Here is a 19840-nt window from a genome sequence, read left to right as displayed (position 1 = left end):
CAAAATATTTAAGTTGATTTTCATACCTTGTCGCTATTTAAAGGTTAAATTTAAAATATATTTTGACATATGACATTCCATTGCTTTTTTATAAAATAAAAATTTAATACAATTTTTTGTGAACAATTAGTACATAATTTTGTGGATAGGTACTTTGTTTCTTAAACCTCAATAATTTTTGTAATTATTGAGTTATTCTATGATTAAAGTAAGTTGGAGTTGACACCAATGAATAAATTTTTAGCTAAGTTGGCCTCTAAATTGCTCACATGGAAATTATTTAATATATAGGTGTTATTTACTTTATAATTATTTTATATTTACTTTTATAATCAACAAAGTTGTAGTAAAAAAAATTTACTACAATAAGTCAGCCAAGCAACTTTTTTGTCTTAAATTTTATTATTTATATCACTCGTCTATTAGTTAGTAGTACTGGATGGTTTTGAGACATTTTATATAATCCTGAGTTCGAGAATCTTGGTTCTCCTCTAGTCAAAATTATATCGATCATAATGATGCTGTGAGAAGACAATTTTCGTGCTGGGGCCACTACATTATTATTACTGAAACACGGCCGTATTCACACTACCGTCTATTTAGACACACGCTTTACGAGCGTGAGCGTTTTTTTAGAATTATATTTTAAAACAAGCTATAACGAAGATGAAGTAAACACCCCGGTGAACAGCCTCAGCAAACTTCATATCACAGATTGCTGACGTCTGATCGTGTTCGACATCGAAAAGGGTTTGTAAAGAGTTGCTGATTCGTAAGAACATATTCCGCTACTTGTAACAGCATGAACACACACGTATCATTTAGGTAAAAAGTAATTTATATTTTTACATTCCAAAAGTGAATGAATTTTTTAATTCGCTGTTTTTACTATGTCAGTCAAATTATCAAGCAGGTAAACAAAATATTTCACGAAATGGCACAAAGTAAAAGGGTGAAAGTTGAAAAATATAAATACCATATACGTCTTATAATATATATTACATTGAGAAAGGTTATTAAAATTAACCGCAAAAATACCAGAATAATAGAGCACTAATTTGAAATTAATTTTATTTAAACCAAAACCATATTCAAATACATTTTAATTTATTTTTAACTAAGGTCTTGCCAGTAAGAAGACCAATATGCGTGACTATCAAAAGAATATAACGAATTTATGTTGAAGGCAGATGTAACTTTGAAGTACATGACACGCAGCTGGTTTATGAGGTCGTTAAGAATGAAAAAGCGATGTAGTATGAATATTGCTTGAGGATTTAAGAATAGCGGAAGGGGAAAAAGAAAAGAATTACGAGGAAGCCTAAAAATAAAGATGCAACATTTGGTATCAAATTTTGCAACTAGTATTTTTCTTAGTCTTAAAAACATTTTGATTTATAATAAAACAAGTGAATTTTACAAGAAAAGTCCCAACAAATTTTTCAGGAACTCTCAACTCGTATTTGAGATATATCTTAGAACACTCTTTATTAAAATGTCTTTCCACCTTTTCCAAACTGAGCCGATTTGGAAAATCATCGCCAATTTTTAGTTTTTTGAGAACAGAACCCTAAATTCGCATTTGAAACATAACTAAGAACAGTTTCCATTAAATTATCTTTCACTCAAAACCAAAAAAATTAAAATCGGTTCATCCATTTAGGCGCTACGATGCCACAGACAGGAAGACACACATACATAGTGGCAAAACTTAAAACACCCTTCTTCTAGTTCAGGGGTTAAAAAAGAATGTGCAAAATACAAGTATGTATCCAAAATTTGATTTTTTTTTTGCAAAGATCATAAAATCGACAATGAACAATATCATTCTCTGACACTCCTTTTACTAATCCGACGAAAAGACATGAAAGTCCGTTTTCCCGTTTTGTAGTGAAAAGCAGTCAACCAAACAAACCTTAAGTTGAATTAGAAAATTTTTCCAAGTTTGATGTGTATGTTCAATGCAAACAATTTTTTACCATCTTGCACTTTTCTTTACCAGATTAATTTTAATTAGCTTTTGATAAAATATTAGCAACTTATAATTCTTGAAAAATTTCTTGCATTGAGTTTGTAAATATGACAAAATTTTGTTTCCAGTCATGATTCATGTGTTTAAATGGTATACTACGTTTTTGACCATCAATTAATTTGTTGTTGTTGTTGTTGTTTTTTTATCATAGGTTATCCATACTGTATTAAAGGTGAAGTATAATATTAATATCTACATAAAAAGGCTGTTTGACTTGCTTGCTCTTCAGTTAACGCCTGGCTGATTTGTATTTGTCTGTCCGTCTGCCTGTCTGCCGGTTTGTCTCAACACACAACACATACACACATTGCACTCACCATACGGCCGGTATTAACCACTTCCGTGTATGTTCATTTCATTCACATATTATGATCAGTATGATATGTGTAGTTAAGATCAGAAAAATATTTCAAACTTTAATTTTAATAGGGTACTTCATTTGGTATTGCATTTAAACTTCACGCAGGTCGTAGTTTTGATAGAAAACGCTGGTTTCATTAAAAATGGTTTTTTTTTTTTTTGATTCGTTAATTAAACATTATGTATGGAAGTATGGAATAGCATAGCAGTTCAAAATTTATTGTATGATCTATTTTGTCGAAATATTGCAAAACCATTTTATAAATATGTAGATAGATTTTGTGAATGATGCTCAATTTCTTCTCTGAAAGCGAAAGAGTTGTCGACGGCTTGTTGGCATAGATCCTAATTCTGAAAATAGAAAGTCCAACGTGGTTAAATCGCATTATTTGGTCAATTCTGATCTAGTCTTCTGAAGTTTTTAATTTATCTCTTCACTATGTTGTCGAGGTTTAACTACAAAGCATTCGTCACTTCGCATTCGCCCAGCAAAGAAACTGCATTTTTCATTCGTGTGAAAAAATATAGCGCCCATTGTATGCCATAAAAATGACGAAAATAAAAAACAAGTTTCTTTATGATATATATGTATTGTATTTGATTTCAAATCAATGGTCTTGAAGATTATGTAATAGTTCAAAATAAAATACAGACAATCTTAAAGATCTTTTACTGAATAATATATACGAAACATGTCAAAAAAGTTTGTTCATTTGTTCTTAATTTTTATTCAATTTCATTTTTGTTTAGGCCAAAAACTTCGTAAAACCTTTATTTGTGTTTTTATACGTAACATATTATTGGAATATACTCTTCAAGACCCCACTGATTTTATATTGATTTTGGTTCCTTAGTTTACTGCTATCTCCCTCTTGCACTCTAGGGTACTCAGGAACATGAAACATTCTTTTTCTTAAAAAATTCGACGGGAATATAAAATTACAAAGAAATTAGTAAATGTTTATAAAAGCAATGATGCCAGAAAGCATCCTATAGATGCAATTGGAAAATTTTAACCGATATAAACTATACAAATACAGGTACTTTATGTTTCTAGTTAATATAATATTATTTCACTTCCATCAAAGTTAGAAGTTTTTTTTTTTACTATATTGCCGACAATATTTTACCATATTGCTTTACTGCATAATAAATGTTTCTTTGCTATTTTCTCATTTAATAAGACGACTTCAAAAAATAAAGAAGATGTTCTATTTATCATGTAGTCTCTTTTCAAAACGTTATCCATAAAATTTAAAAACTACGTTTGAAAAGATTTATTTATTTTAATATGCGGATAACACGAGGTTGAGGCAGAATCGTAAGTTATTAAAAGTTGGTCATTAAAATTGGTGATTGGTAAATAATGCCAAAGTTCATCGGGGAACTGTGTTGATCTAAATTTAAATTCTGATTTTTTAAGGTAGTCAGTTTCACGAACCAAGTAAAATTCCCATGAACTTAAAAAGCAGATGAGTCAAATTTTACCCGTTTTGTTCAAGAGACTTCAGACTTTTTGTAAAGCTCGAGGTCTTCTGTCCAATTTCCTGAGTCTCTTCTGAACACTTCGAGAAACAAGTACATAGCAAGAAAACCAGAAGAAAAAAATAACATTCTTTTACTACTTTGGCTGGTAGAATACCAACCGGTGGTAGTTTTAGGGGCATTAAGGGCTAGGTAGCTTGAAAAATTATAATTAAGACGTTAAATTTTAGTATTTTAAACATTTGGAACAATAAAATAAGTAAATAACTAATCATAATCAGTCTTAATATGTTAATAACTTATCATATTTCCAAAAAAGTGTTTTTCAGGATAGAAAAACCAGCTCTTCCGCCTTGTTTCCAACGTGACAATACTTCTTAGAAGTACCCTTAGGTCCGAGAATTTTAATTGTACACAAGTACAATTGGTGCAGAAAATCTTCAAGTTTGTTAGCTGCACTAACTTTTTCATTAAGAGACATTATTTTTCATTTTTTGCTTCTTTGAACTTTGTTATTGATTGTTAAAAAGTTTAATATAAATTATAAAAATAGAATGAATATAACATTATTGTATAAAATAACTGGTGATTTTTAATTGCATATTACCATGCTTGTGTTTATGTAATATGTATGTATATTTTATTGCGTTAATGTTAATGTTTCGTAATTACCTACATTGAACTGTTGGAAATAATTATCAATTCATGCAAATAATCTTCTATGTGAATTTTCATTAACACTAACAAGAAACTTGTAAAACAATCATTCCATCTACTATATTTGTCATAAAAAACTATTATTTTAAAATATAATACATAAGCATAGAAACCTGAACGGTATTATCACTATAATCATCGCGCTTGTTTTCTTTAACTAAAAAAAACATTTCTGAACAAAATATAATTAGGGACAAATTTTATGCTCAAAATTGACTCAAAAGACTATGCAAAAATACCTATTTGTCAATAATTTAAAAAAAAACTTTTATTCACATTCCGCTTCATCATATTTGTCTAAAAACCCAATTATTTCAATTTCATCTTCAATCTTTTAATTTCTTCTGCTTCTGAGCCACTTTTTGTCTTATCTATGCTTGCTTTTGTTTCCACGTAACGCGATTCTGAAATTATAAGTTGTAAAAGTTTCGTTGAAAACTGCTTGCTCATTTTTTTTACTTTTGCTTTAAGCTATCTTAATCTATCTTTATCTAGGTTAGGTTATCTAAGTCTTTATCTAAGTCTTAAAAGAAAAGGCGCAAGTTCACAAAGATTTTTTGTCATAAATATTTTATAAAAAACTTAACCTTCCCTTGCTACAAAAAGTTTGTTTGGTAAAACCTGAGACATAAAAAACGAGTATGATAAATTTAATGAATAAAATACCTTTTTTAACAGCAAATATGAATCACAAATATTTAATTATATTAAAAATAAAGACAGACAAAATACAAAATTAAATAAAAGCACAACAAATATAAACTGAATGATAAAGTAAATCGAGAGCGACAAAAGAAAAAAGTTGAGTTTTCTGACTTTAAGCCAGAAAGATATAAACTCTCCTAATTGGCAAACAAAATGATGCTGCCTGCGACCATTCATTGTTTTAAACACACGTATTTGCATCACCTTTTAATTCACCGCATCTCTATTTTGAAGTAATCGGTAGGGGTGATTAAACTTACACCACTTTGTACAATTATTGTATAACCTTTCAAAGCTCTTTTAAACTGATAATAAACTTAAATGCAAGATGAGGTCGACACACGGTTATACAAAATACAGTATACATCTATTTGATTACACGTAGATCATTTTCTTTTAAAAACATCATCATTTTCTGTTTTTAATATACGAATACGTTGTATGTTACAATTTTATGATCGTTAACGTAATAAGAATTATATTATTATTATTATAAAACATATAACATTTAATTTGTTTATTTTGTTGTTAAAATGAAACTTAATATGACGTTCGTTACGTTTATATTGTTTATTGTATAAAACTTGTAGAAGAGCGTTATAAAAACAGATTATATCGAATAGGTGAGGAGGACCTTAAAGGAGGATTTTGATGGCATAACCTTTATGGACAATTTGAAACTAAGGTTTAAAGGTGAGCAAATAGTATTAATCGTGATATAAAAGCCTTGCGATCTAATTTAATAAACTTGCTCGACCCATGCGGAATTAGGCTCCTGCGGCTGCCGTAACTCGTAGCTACCCCTGTAGCCGGGGCCAAAAACAACAACAAATTTCGTAGGAAAGTGGTGAACAAAATTAAAAGTTTTTTAATAAATATTTGGAGAATTTCATTTGAAATATTTGCTGATTTACTTTTTAATTATGTCTTCAGTATCAGGAGAACATCCTTAAAAACTGTTAAACTCGTATCATCTTTGCCTAGTACAATTATTATTAAAACTTTTTAAATTTATGATGATATTTTTTCGTTAAAATTTGTGTCTGGCCTGTTTTTGCCTAAGTGGCACATTTTTAGACCGTGAGTCTATTTTTCGTCAGAAGACAACATAATAAGCTTGAGGGGTGAATCATGGAATATGATTAAGGAATAAAGAAGGTAAGGTATGGACAGTAAAAAACATGCTAAAGAAAAAATAATATCATTGCGTAAAGAATGAAATGGCATGTTCATTACAATGGAACAGGATTAAACACCTGGTATCCAAACAGGAAGAACGAAGATAACACGAGAGATATTTAGTATGGCGTTTAGAAAACGACACAAGAGCTTCAGAAAAACTCCAAAGCCTTCAGAAAAACTGTTGCTGCTGTTATAAAAATATCTTCAAGCAAACTTCCCAGAATATAGATTAATCAATGACTGTAGACTCATCATACCGTCCTTAATTATTTGTCTAAGTAGTCGTCAAGCCATTAAAGATTGTTATTTACGTCCATAAATAAGCAGACAAATTCGAATACGTTTTTTATAGTCATCGACTCCTCATCTATAGTATATCCATATAAAAAATGCTTCATTAAATTCTTGGACTATTAAAATTATAACTAATTATTTTTAACGAAATACAAAATGTGAAGATTTATGATGAAAAAAGTATAACATAACATTTAGAAAAAACTTTAATTATAATTTATATGAAAGTATAAAATTTAATTAAAATATATTATTTTATTTATTTATGTGTTAAGTAAAGTTTCATATAATATGTCGACATTTTATTATTATTCCATAGATCCATCATATTATCAGTACTTTTTCTCATTCGTTTCAACGTAATATCTATCTAAGAATGTTTAGGCATGTTATAACCTCAAAAACGTTAATTTAATTGTTCTAAAAATGTGATATTTCGAACTAAAATAAGTTTTGAGGAAGGTATTCTTCACGGAAGTTTTAGCTATGTGCCTCGCAGCATTTCAATAGTTGTTAACCTTTGCTCAAAAACTAGCGTTGGACAACGCTCTGACAACCATTTCTGTTTTAAATCTTTATTTCCAAACCGTGAAAAGTCATATGTACGAAACTATCGGTCCTATATAAACCGACCAATATTTCTGGCCATATTTCCAAAATTACTTATCCGATTGTTAAATGAACCCGATTTTTGAATTTCTTGGGTCATATTTACCTTATAAACCAAGTTTTATCCAATTCTGAGAGTAAAAAATTTTTTCGATTTTTTTGAAGAGTACCCCTTAAGAAATTTCAAAAAATTGAGAAAGAAAAAATTATTTCCGATTTTGACAAAACTCAGTCTATATGCTAATTTTGACCCAAAAAATTCAAAAATCATGTTAAATTCGCAATTGGGACGGTAGTTTTGGAGATATTGCAAATTCGCCCAATATTTCTGGCCATTTTTCCAAAATTACTTATCCGATTGTTAAATGAACCCGATTTTTGGTTTTCTTGGGTCATATTTACCTTATAAACCAAGTTTTATCCAATTCTGAGAGTAAAAAATTTTTTCGGTTTTTTCGATTTTTTTTGAAGGGGTACCCCTTAAGAAAATTGCAAAAAATTGAAAAAAAAAAATTATTTCCGATTTTGACAAAACTCAGTCTATAAGCTCATTTTGACCCAAAAAATTCAAAAATCACGTTAAATTCGCAATTGGGACGGTAGTTTTGGAGATATTGCAAATTCGCCCAATATTTCTGGCCATATTTCCAAAATTACTTATCCGATTGTTAAATGAACCCGATTTTTGGTTTTCTTGGGTCATATTTACCTTATAAACCAAGTTTTATCCAATTCTGAGAGTAAAAAATTTTTTCGGTTTTTTCGATTTTTTTTGAAGGGGTACCCCTTAAGAAAATTGCAAAAAATTGAAAAAAAAAAAATTCTTTCCGATTTTGACAAAACTCAGTCTATATGCTAATTTTGACCCAAAAAATTCAAAAATCATGTTAAATTCGCAATTGGGACGGTAGTTTTGGAGATATTGCAAATTTGCCCAATATTTCTGGCCATATTTCCAAAATTACTTATCCGATTGTTAAATGAACCCGATTTTTGGTTTTCTTGGGTCATATTTACCTTATAAACCAAGTTTTATCCAATTCTGAGAGTAAAAAATTTTTTCGGTTTTTTCGATTTTTTTTGAAGGGGTACCCCTTAAGAAAATTGCAAAAAATTGAAAAAAAAAAAATTATTTCCGATTTTGACAAAACTCAGTCTAAAAGCTAATTTTGACCCAAAAAATTCAAAAATCACGTTAAATTCGCAATTGGGACGGTAGTTTTGGAGATATTGCAAATTCGCCCAATATTTCTGGCCATATTTCCAAAATTACTATTATAGGTTAATCTCTTCGTAATGTTTCCTGCGAAACTTTAATGCTTATAAAATAATAAAAATATTAACTTAAAAATTGAACTTAAACTTAAAAATTATGATTGATGTCATTACTCACTTGTATGTCCATTTAATTTTGGTCCAGATTGATGATGTGATATTGCATGTCCATTACTATAATTATGATGACCACCATTTCCATTCATATAACCATTATGGCCATTATGACCATTATGTCCATTATGATGGTGATGACCATTCATTTGATGATGAACAGGCACACCATAATGATTATTATTACGTATTAATGTTGTTTGTGGCATTTTGTGACGCCAACCTAACCAAACTAAACAAACACACAACAACAAATTAACAAACAAAACGACACTTATAACCAAATAATAAAATTTTTATAATAATAATTTTATTATATTCACGTTTTTAAAATAAATAAAATTTTATTTTTGGAAGTTTTTGATTGTTATTATGTTGATAAATATAACATTTTTCTTTTTTTAAATCGTAAATAACTGTTATTTGTTAAAAGTAAATATATAGTACACATATGAAAATAAATACACTAAGTGTTTATGATGAAGTTATATTAAAATTATCTTTTTTTTAATCTAAATACACTTTTTTTTTAAACGACATTTTCAAATGTTTCGTTGATGGTTTCTTGTGTATTTCATCGATAGTTTTATTGTTGGAATTCTTGGAACTGAAACAAAAGAGACGGTAATTAAATATAGATACAGGTTTCAGAATTACGTAGGAAGTATAAGAGCTGCTTTCTCGATAGGGAAAAGAAAATTGTATAAATTTATTTCTATTTATAGTATGGTAAGTCCTACGATTATTCGATGTGACTGCAGTATTTATTTATAAATAAAATATTAAAATAGTCACTTTTAGCCTTTTTTTCAAGGAAAAGTGGCATGAACAATATTTAAATAGGAAAAACCTATGCAGTAGATATTAGGAATCTTTAATAAAACCATGCAGATTCAGAATTTAAAGCGTTTTTTTTTTAGAAAATAAAGAAAATAATAATGGGGTTTAACCTCCGTTTCTCTGACATATACGCCTATAACATTTAATTACAAACATATTTACAATTACATTTTGATGTGGGTGGAGTCGGTTACTTCGTTCTTATCCAAGCGACGACAATGTGATCAATTCTGCACTCCCATTAATTATAAATTGTACACACTGCCGCTGCCTGGATTCGAACCCGCAACTTAAGTCTAAATGGACAAACAGACAAAGACAAACGCCTTAGACCGCTCGGCCATTTAGGCTCTAATAAAGAAAATAAAGGTTAATTACACATTGACACGCATATGATTTCTAAAGCCGAATTTATTAACCCGTATTGAGATGAATCTGACCAGAAAACTATCACTTTTGAAACTTTTTCAACTGTCGCGTGTCTTAAATTAATTTTGAATTTGAATTCCATCTTTTTTTGCAGTCTAAACTTTGGTATAAGCAATAAAACAAAATTTTACGGAATTTACGGAACCAGTGTTTCCATTTTTCAAGCCAGATGAAAGAGTCAGTCCAGTGATAGACAAGAATAAGACAAAGATAATAGTCTCACACTTTATCATTGTGACCCAAAATAAGTGATGACAAAAATAGGAAACAGTTAAAACAATACTGTAGAATTATGTATTCAGAGAAGCCTACCTGTACAATAGTATTGATCCTTACACCGTTAGAAAGAAAAAGTATATACCAAAAGGAAGAAACAAAGATAGTGATCAAACAAATTAATTAACTTGTCCAAAAGTCGAGATGGAAGGAGTAGATTTGAGGTTATGTTTCATCGTGAAATAACAAAATTGGTATTAGAATCAATGGAGTGCGTTTAAAAGACTGAACTCTTAAACCTAAGCCAGCTAAGTATATAAATTCTTTATGATGCTTTTTTATGAAATAAATCAACAAAATTAGTTACGCTCCTGCGAATGTTTATTTATCAATCATAACATAAAATAAAAAGAAATTAAAATTTTTAAAATTATTATTATTGATAAAAATCAACAGTATCCTCAATCAATAACTCATGTTGATGACAAGAATTGATTATGATTGAACATAAATGATGACGTTTAAGGCTATCCATATGTAATCAATTGTTGTTGAGTATACACATAATAATGCATTGTAATAATCATTAAATACAAAATGTACCAACATATAAAAAATCTTTAAACTTTATTAAAATTGTATTTTTTGAATAAGTAATGCGATTTTGTCGATTCAGCAGTATTTCCTGAATAATTTCTACAATTTGCTTAAGGGTTGCAAGCGGCAAACAAGTTGATTTTGAAACGAAAAAAATTAAAAGTTTCTGCCAATCGGAGGTGATCTATTTCTCTTTGAGTCTGGTATACTTTTTATCCCGAGAAAGAATCAAGAATATGATACCATCCAGGTGTGTCGCTTTTTTACGATCATGTACAATAATAATTATAGAGTAAAAGGCGACTATTCGAATTTTTCGATCAGAATTTTTAAAGCATCCTGTATTAAAACACTGTTGTTGCTTAATACTATATTCAAATGTATAATAAATGGTAGAGAATTGAAGATGACGGTTCATTTAGATAATGTCGATCAAAAATATGTTGTTACTATTTAATAAACGTTTACAAATAAATAAATATGATTTATAAATAAATATGTGCGTACTAAAAAATAAGCAAAAACAACCATTCTGACACTTACAATTTTCATTTTAGAAAAACAATAAAACAAGTCAAATCACTCACTATCACATATAACGTCTGATAAATACTTGGGAATTTAATATGCTGAAAGTCATCTCTGTTCTGTATTCTATTGACATGTCTCAATACTTACATGTTGGACCATTTTCATTGATAAATGGAAAAATTGATTTCAATTCACTGAATAGTTCATTCATTTAAAGCAGCCACTAAAGAAAATTAAACACATGTTATCCTTTAACTCACTTTCCCTGGCTCTTAGCACGCCCCCTTAACATTAACTTAACTTCTATAACTTGAACATTGAGGCAGGTCTTCAGCGCTTCCTGCTTTCGCAATTGCTCTCAAGTATGGCCAGGCGGTCAAGGGCACATATCACAGGAGTAAATAGTCTACGATATGGCTAATAAGCTTATAAAAAGGCTTAATAAATCAATTGAAGAGGGAGGGGGGGGGGTAGTAGAAGGTTTGAGATGGTGATTTTTCAGTTTTTTATTTTTACCATAAGTTTTGTGGAATTTCTCATCAAAAGCAGAAAATCGCATCTTTCTAGCATATAAAGAAGATAAAAGGGAAAAGTTTTGGTTGTGTTTTTTCCATTTGGGAGGGCTACCACTTAATCTGACCTTATTACAAGTTGAATGGAAAATCCCAGCGTGAATAGATTGGAAAAGGGTAGTTTTACGCGTGTTTTTCTATTTTTGGAAAATTATGATTTTGATATTAAAATAGATTATAGCTTATGATGTATTCTGATATATAAGTCATAATACTGTGAATCACCAAGTATAACCTGAGAAATGGTTTCCCACATAAATTTTCATCCTCTAGTTTACCCCCCTGAAGTTTTATTTTCGCGACAACGAGTATCCTAATTCCTTTCCCAAGGTCTCATCTATCTTTAAACTGAAACTCATCAAATTTTGTTCAAAATAGGCAAACAGAGTAACTTTCACATTTATAATATTAGTTAGGATGATCATAACTATTATTTTATCTATGACTGTTGAAAAATGATGGACGGGTTAACTAACATTCATTACTCCTAAAAGCGGCATTGTTAATATAAAGACAAATGCACAACATAATAGAAAAACATATTATTGAATATCCGAAGTACAGTACTCATTGATACTTCATTGATATAAGGGGCCGTTCATAAAATACGTTCACACTCAAGGGGGGGAGGGGTTCTGCTGAGTGTGACAAGATGTGACAAGGGGGGCAGGGGATCTAAGACAATGTGACGTTCGCGGCTTATCAAAAAATTTTATTGGATAATTTTTTTAAAAGAGTTTTGTTAATTTATTTAAATTTTATTGGAAAAAAAATTAATATTTTTTAATATACAAATTTGTATACTATTAATCAAAATTTGCTATTTTTAGGGGGAGGGGGAGTTAGTTTTTGTGACGTAATATTTATAGGGGGTCACAGAAAGTGTGACACAGTGTGACAACCGGGGGGAGGGTAATTTTAGCGTGACGTATTTTTTGAACGGCCCCTAACATAGATTGATATACTTCAATAATCTGTTAAGAATAAATCCGTTCGATCAGAATATTATATATAGCCAGACAAAAATTATATTCCATTTTTTGATTTTCATTGAAAGAACGCTAAGTCGAACTCCATATGTGTTTATTGACTTTTCAACAAGTTTTGTTGTTTATAAATATACAGAGATTTATTACACACTCACTTATACAAACTCATTAAAGATGACCTTGACATTGAAATATAAGTATATTTATATAAGCATACACATACTTTTTTTAAATGTTTTGATACTTGCTTCAAAACTGATTTGTATTCAAAATTCAATAAAATTTTATTACTTCCGTTTATCAAATAAATTTATGCTTTTGCATAATAATAAACACAGTTGCCAGTTTTTCATTTTGCTGAAACTATTCATAAGTCTAAAATGGATAATTCTTTATCCATTTTAGAGTATAGTTTCAAGATTATAATTAAGGAGATTAGGGAAATTCTGTTACAGAAGGCGTCGATGTACATTTACATTAAATTACTAATAAACATCACATTGGTATCTGCTGATCATTAGTTACTATATCTTGGTCTCTGTTTTTGGCTCCTAAGGACAAAATTATCATAATCTTGAACATCACCGTTATAATATTATCATATAGAACCAGTTTGTTACCAATTAAAAATTGGCAATAACTTTTGAATTCTGATCTAAGTACGTATCACCTCATCTAAATCTAACCACTTATTAAAATTTTCAAGTTTTTTTATTTAGAATTTAAAAATATTTAAGTTCTTTCTTGAATATTAAGCCATAAAAAACGTGAAAACGTGGGCAGGAACACTAAATTTGATTAAATCTATGGTAACAAAATATTTATTACCTATAAAATCGTGTATTGTTGGCAGTCATTTTCGATTGCTTTTTCAATAAATCATTTCTAAATGTTAACGATTTCTTGATAATTTTTATGAGGATATGGAAGTAATTATATGGCGCCTTTCATCTTCAAATATTCAATGAAAGTAAATAGAATAGAATATAAATGAAAAAAAAAAATCTCGAAATAAATAACAATTCTATGTCTTCCGATATTTACTTGTACTTAAATGTAATAAGGCATCCCTCCACCCAATCAACTAAAGTATTATTTGTAGATCAATAACACTGCAAAATATGCTTAATTCCTTTGCCTTTTTCCATTTGAACCTCCTAAGCAGTTTCTTTGATTTCCTTCGTGCCTCTTAACCTAACGGAAAAAAGCAAACAAACAGCATATGTAGTCCTAGCGCAAGAAAAGAATATCTATTACAAACAAAAGTAGGAAATACGTATGACGGACAATAGAATTTAGGTGAGCACAGCATTAGAAAATTTAGCATTGGGCAAGGAGTTACTCTCCAAATCTTGACTAAGACATAACAGCCATACTCAGAGCATCGTTATTATTCGAGGTCAATTTTAGACTGGATCAGGATTAGATTGCAAATGTGCCTAATTCACAGCAATCTCATCTCAAGTTTGCACCAATGTTAGCCCGGATTATATTTCTTATATGGGAAAAATTTTTTACAACCGGCATTGTTACTGCATATACACTTCCTTACCTATCGTAGAAAAATATATGCTAGGCCTTGGCCAAATAAGTTAAGATAATCATGAAGATTACAGCAGTGGTACTCGAGCTATAAGCACATAAATAGACGTGTACGTCTTTTCAAAAATTATTATTTTGGCAATATCCATAATAACTGGCGAGGTATAAATATTTGTGTCCAAGTTTTGTTTCACAGTTGGTTGGTCATAATATAGATATGGAACAATCCTACTAAGGAAGGCTCTACCCACTGATTTTAATTAGAATATTTTTATAAGTCACTTTATAGATATAGAAAATTATACAGATGTACGGCTTGGCTATAAATTTGATTGATAATTATACACAACACGTTAAAGTACAAAATTTGTATAAACAGTATGCGAATATACAAAACAATAATATAAAAAGTTTTTTTATAAACATAGAACACGCAAAAGTCAATGAGAGCAATATTTTTAAATAACGAAAGGAATCAGCTCTCAAAAGCTCACTTTTAACCAAATAAATATTCAATTTACAAAATAAATATTCAACGCAGTCTATAATCGTTCTATAATCTTTTTATTCAATGAAAACGTTCAGTTGGGTGAAAGGTTCATTTTTTTACTATTGCGGCGTTGAGATCTTAAAAATATACTCGAATACTTCTGACGACAGAGGTTGGTTTGTAGACGAAGCTTGTATATGGATATTAAGTGGCGATTCCACAACCATTTTTATACCATGTATATATGAAATATACATAGTATATTAAGTTTCGTCCCAAGTTTGTAACGCTTAAAAATAATGATGATAGGAAAAAAATTTTGTCATAGGTGTTCAGAAAATCACCTAATTAGTCCATTGCCGGTTGTCTGTCCGTCCGTCCGTCTGCTGTGGACTCGATAACTCAAAAACGAAAAAAGATATCGAGCTGAAATTTTTACAGCGTGCTCAGGATGTAAAAAGTGAAGTTCGTAACTGAGTATCATAGGTCAATTGGGTCTTGTAAACCGTTAGAGATCATCTTGTAAATCGTTAGAGATAGAACAAAAGTTTATGTGTAAAAAATGTTCCTTATCAAAAATTAAACAACTTTTGTTTGAAACATTTTTTCGTAAATATCACTGTTTGTGATATCAATGTACTATACTTGATTATCAGTTATGCATGTGTCACATGTTTGTATGTGTAATGTGATAAAGAAATCAACACTGACTATGCATGGTATTTCAACAATTAACTTAGTCAATTGTTTGTTTTCACTTGTTTCTTTTAATAATTGTTAAAATAATACCTACTTTGCAGGTAACAGTTAATAAAATACATACAGATTATGTAATATAAAATTATTTTTATAAAATTGAACAGTGCATATCTTTGTATCGTCGTATCAAGTTTTAAGGTTTCTTTGACATAATACCTATATGATATAAAAAAGACAATAATAATAATAAAAAAAAAACAAGACAATATGGTTAATAATAGCACGCGAACAATTGTTTCCGTTCGAAGTTTCTTTGTAGGTTGTCGTCATTAAATGTTAATTGATTTGTGTATACTTTGTACGTAATGTACATAAAGTTAATAAGAAGTTGATTAAATATTTAACGTAAAACCAACAGATGGAGTTTACAAGTGATGTGATGATTTTATTTAAAATAAATTAAGGTGGTTTCTTGGGTGTTGCTTATTTATTTTGAATAATCTTATAATAATCTACTTCGTGAATGTTTAATATGTTATTTAGAATGTTTATCTTTGCGCATTATTCATTTTGAAAGATATAAAACTATTCGTTCATTTCATTTCAGTGGCTTTAAAAAACAATGGCTAAAAGTAAACTAAACTGTCTGAAATTTTGTACACCAAATCCTTAAAGTTTTCACTCCAGTGTGGACACTTTTACACCGAGTATACATCCAGTTGTTCTCCTCCATTTGTTTTATACGTTTTGGTTTCTATTTTCAGTTTTTAAAAACGATAATTTTTTATTCCCAGACTGTTCAAAAGCCCGTATCAATAATCACCATTCTAGGACAAGTGAAATTTACAACATTTAAAAAAACCTCGCACTTGAAGCATATCTAAGAACACTTTCTACAAAATTACCTTTTTCCTTAAGGCCTTCTCCAGGCTGAACCGATTTTGAAGATCATCAGCAATTTTTTCGGGGAAGGAACCCTAAATTCGCAATTGAAATATAGCTAAGAACACTCTCAATTAAATTACCTGTCAAACGGAACAAAAAAAAATTATCAAAATCGTTTCGTACGGTTAGGCTCTATGATGCCATAGACAAATAGACACACACTCATGAAGATCAAACTTATAACACCCCTTTTTTAGTTCGAGAGTTAAAAATTTTTTTACATAGTTTGTGCTTTACATTTTGCAAGGACAACCTTACTGTAAATATTTCACTTCAAGTTTTGATTTAATAATGTGAAATAATTTACATAAACGCCAAAAAATAAGGTTATAAAATTGTTTTCTTCTTTTTTCCTTATTACCTACTTCATATTTGCATAAAATAACTATACTAACTTGATTGTGGATTTCAAACAACAAAATTTTTTGTTTGTTTAGAAAAATATGTATTCATACATTTTTTTTTATCTTGAACAAAATATAAAATTTTACACAACAATAAACCAAACCCATCTTCCATATATATTAAATCATCCATATTCACGATTTAAACATAAATTCTTTCATGATTACATTATTTTTATATATTTTACACGGACTGTATTCTTTTATACTGTACATACTTTTATGATATGTGAAATAGAAGATTACTAATCGCTTCCTCCTTCTTATTGTAATCTCGCTAGTAATATTTTTGTTTGAAGTCTCTCAAGTTCCGGCGCCCAAGCTATACAGCAACCCGTACGGAGATCATTTCCATTAAGATTAATGGAATAATTGTTTCCGTACTACAATGCCTTGCTTTGCCTAACGGGATGAGATGGTAATAAAGAAGTTAAAGTTCAAATGGGCTGGTTATGTAATAAGAACAGCTGAAAGCAAGTGGAGTCAAAAACTTCTGTTTAAGGATATCCACAGAGTGGATATCCTTAAACAGGAAAAGAAACCAATAAAGGCAAAATAAAGGTTGGGCAGACGAAATAAAGAAGACATGTGGTAGCCTTTGGACAAGAGATGCGAAAAAAACTACATGTAGAGAAATGGTGTAAAAGATGTAGGAATGGAATATCATACAATAATAATTAGGGGAAGCAAGCCAAATGCATTCGAGATCAAAATTAGAAAATCCAAACCAATACCTCTATTCACATAGGGAGGCCCCTGATCTAAAAAGAGTGCCATGGCTTTGCCATTTTATCATCATCAACGTTCAGTACACCTGAAAGGGAAAGATAGAGTGATTTTGATGCTCGATTATAAACTCAAACAGTTTAAAACAAAAACAATCTGTAGACATACGGATTAGAATAGCTCTGGTATATTGAACCAGGTATTATACAGGCATATACGCTCCGATTGTTCAGGAATTCAGCTCGAATACAGATTGAAAAAATGCAGCCTGTAAACATAAGGTTATATAACTTTTTAAGTGAAGTATGATAATATAATAATAATATTATGTTTACAGCAATCTTACATAGAAAAAAAAACAAAATTTTACGTGACATTTCAAATCATATAAATTACTAACTGTATATGCTTACATATACTACTTGCTCCGTGATTTCGTATTCGTTTTATGAAATTCAACAAAAACTTAAGTAATAAAATTTTATTTCAGAATTTTGTAATTTCTCATCTTTTTTGGTGTTTTCAGAGCACTCAAAGAAATAGAACTAAACGCAATAAGGCGGGCCTAATAAACTTAGATTTTCCTTTCCTCATTTTCTCTTCAGGTAGAGCAGAGAACAACTTTGAAGTAGAAGAATATATATTTGGAGACTTAAGTGTATGAGGCTATACGATTTCTTGCGCGGGTTACATTGGTTCTCGCATGCTCATATTTGACGTACTCTTCGTGTATTTCTCTACATCTATTTAATATGTTTAACTTCACTTACAACTGATGTTTTTATAATAGCATTTGCCAAAAGGTTTTTTCATGAAACGTAGGTGAGCACTGCGAAAATATTTTTAAAGGGACAGAACGTTATAATAGTTAGAAAGATAGATAAAATTTAGAAATCTAGTACCCATTTAGATTTTTTATTCATTCTCCTATCATGAATAAATCCATTTGTTATAGAACATTTAATTCGTAATAATTTTAAAATTATTCTAAAAAATTAAATGTCCATGAAATTTGTAATTTTTAAGTGATATATTATTGTATGACGTCAATATCTTTGAAAATACTAATTTATTTTTATTTACAATTATGACACAAAAAGTTTTTTATTTAAGGTAGTTCAATCATAGAATAATTATTTTAGCCTCTTTACCTGTTTTGACTAACGTTGATTTTTTTTTTTTTGTTTAATGGGGATTTCAATTTAAGATTTTAAAGTTGACTTCTGCCTTGTCCCAGGGCATTAGCGGTAGGGTTCGATTTTCATTTCAATAGGCACAAAGTGCTATTCTTGATTTCTTCGACTGTTCTTGTACTTTTTGAATATCCTTTATACGCCATGTATATACAGTACAACCTCGATATAAAGAAGCTGAAATGGAATAGAAAATATTTTTTATACCAAACTATTTGTCACAATGAAGTTTGTTATGTAGACGTTAGACGTTATATACGATTCGTTTTAACAAGGGAAGAAAACTTGTTTATTAATCTCAACACTACGTAGGTACTCCTCCGATTACCACCGATGTTAATTATCAGATCTAGTGCTATCTCATTCCGTGATGGATTTGCCTATACCATCACTCAATCCACCTTTTTTTTGAAAAATTCACATTCTATTAGATCTTTAGTGTAAAGTCACTTTGGATAATTTCAACTCTCTTCTCCACGCGGTCTTCCGCTTCTTCACGAGCGATGTATACTTTTTCCTTTATAGGATTTTCGTCAACAGACTTGATGATTTTTCGTGTTTGAACGTGCCTGAACCGGTCGACACATGTAATATTGTTGTCGTGAAATTGTGTTGGCAAAATTCGTTAAATAGAGTTAAATTATACATTTTATCTATAATCGTCAATAAATATAAATTCGTTCTAAAGATAAATTTAACAAAAGCTATTCGTAATAATAAAGACATATTTTGCATTAAACCCGACGGGAAGTTATAAGAGGTATTAAAAATTTGTTAAGTCGAGAAAATGTTTACATTGAGTTTCATTATTATATATTAAGTTTATTCTTATATATTAAGGTTATAGTGCCTTGTGATATGTGCCGGATACATTTTCCAGAAAAAAACACAGAG

General features: G+C 29.7%; 1 protein-coding gene across 1 annotated transcript in view; it reads right to left on the bottom strand.

The window, feature by feature from the left end:
* Positions 1 to 8990, bottom strand: part of LOC123301688 (calpain-9-like) — a 161095-nt gene extending 152105 nt beyond the window's left edge. Inside the window, exon 1 of the mRNA XM_044884543.1 lies at positions 8778 to 8990. Coding sequence (XP_044740478.1) covers positions 8778 to 8982 — 205 coding nt within the window. The 5' untranslated portion in view covers positions 8983 to 8990. The remainder of the gene's footprint in view (positions 1 to 8777) is intronic.
* Positions 8991 to 19840: the final 10850 nt, after the last annotated feature.

This window comes from Chrysoperla carnea, chromosome 5, assembly GCF_905475395.1.
Source record: "Chrysoperla carnea chromosome 5, inChrCarn1.1, whole genome shotgun sequence".
In the NCBI taxonomy this organism is placed as follows: Eukaryota; Metazoa; Arthropoda; class Insecta; order Neuroptera; family Chrysopidae; genus Chrysoperla; species Chrysoperla carnea.
The sequence above is the reverse complement of the archived record's forward strand: the minus strand, read 5'-3'. Positions and strand labels throughout refer to the sequence as shown.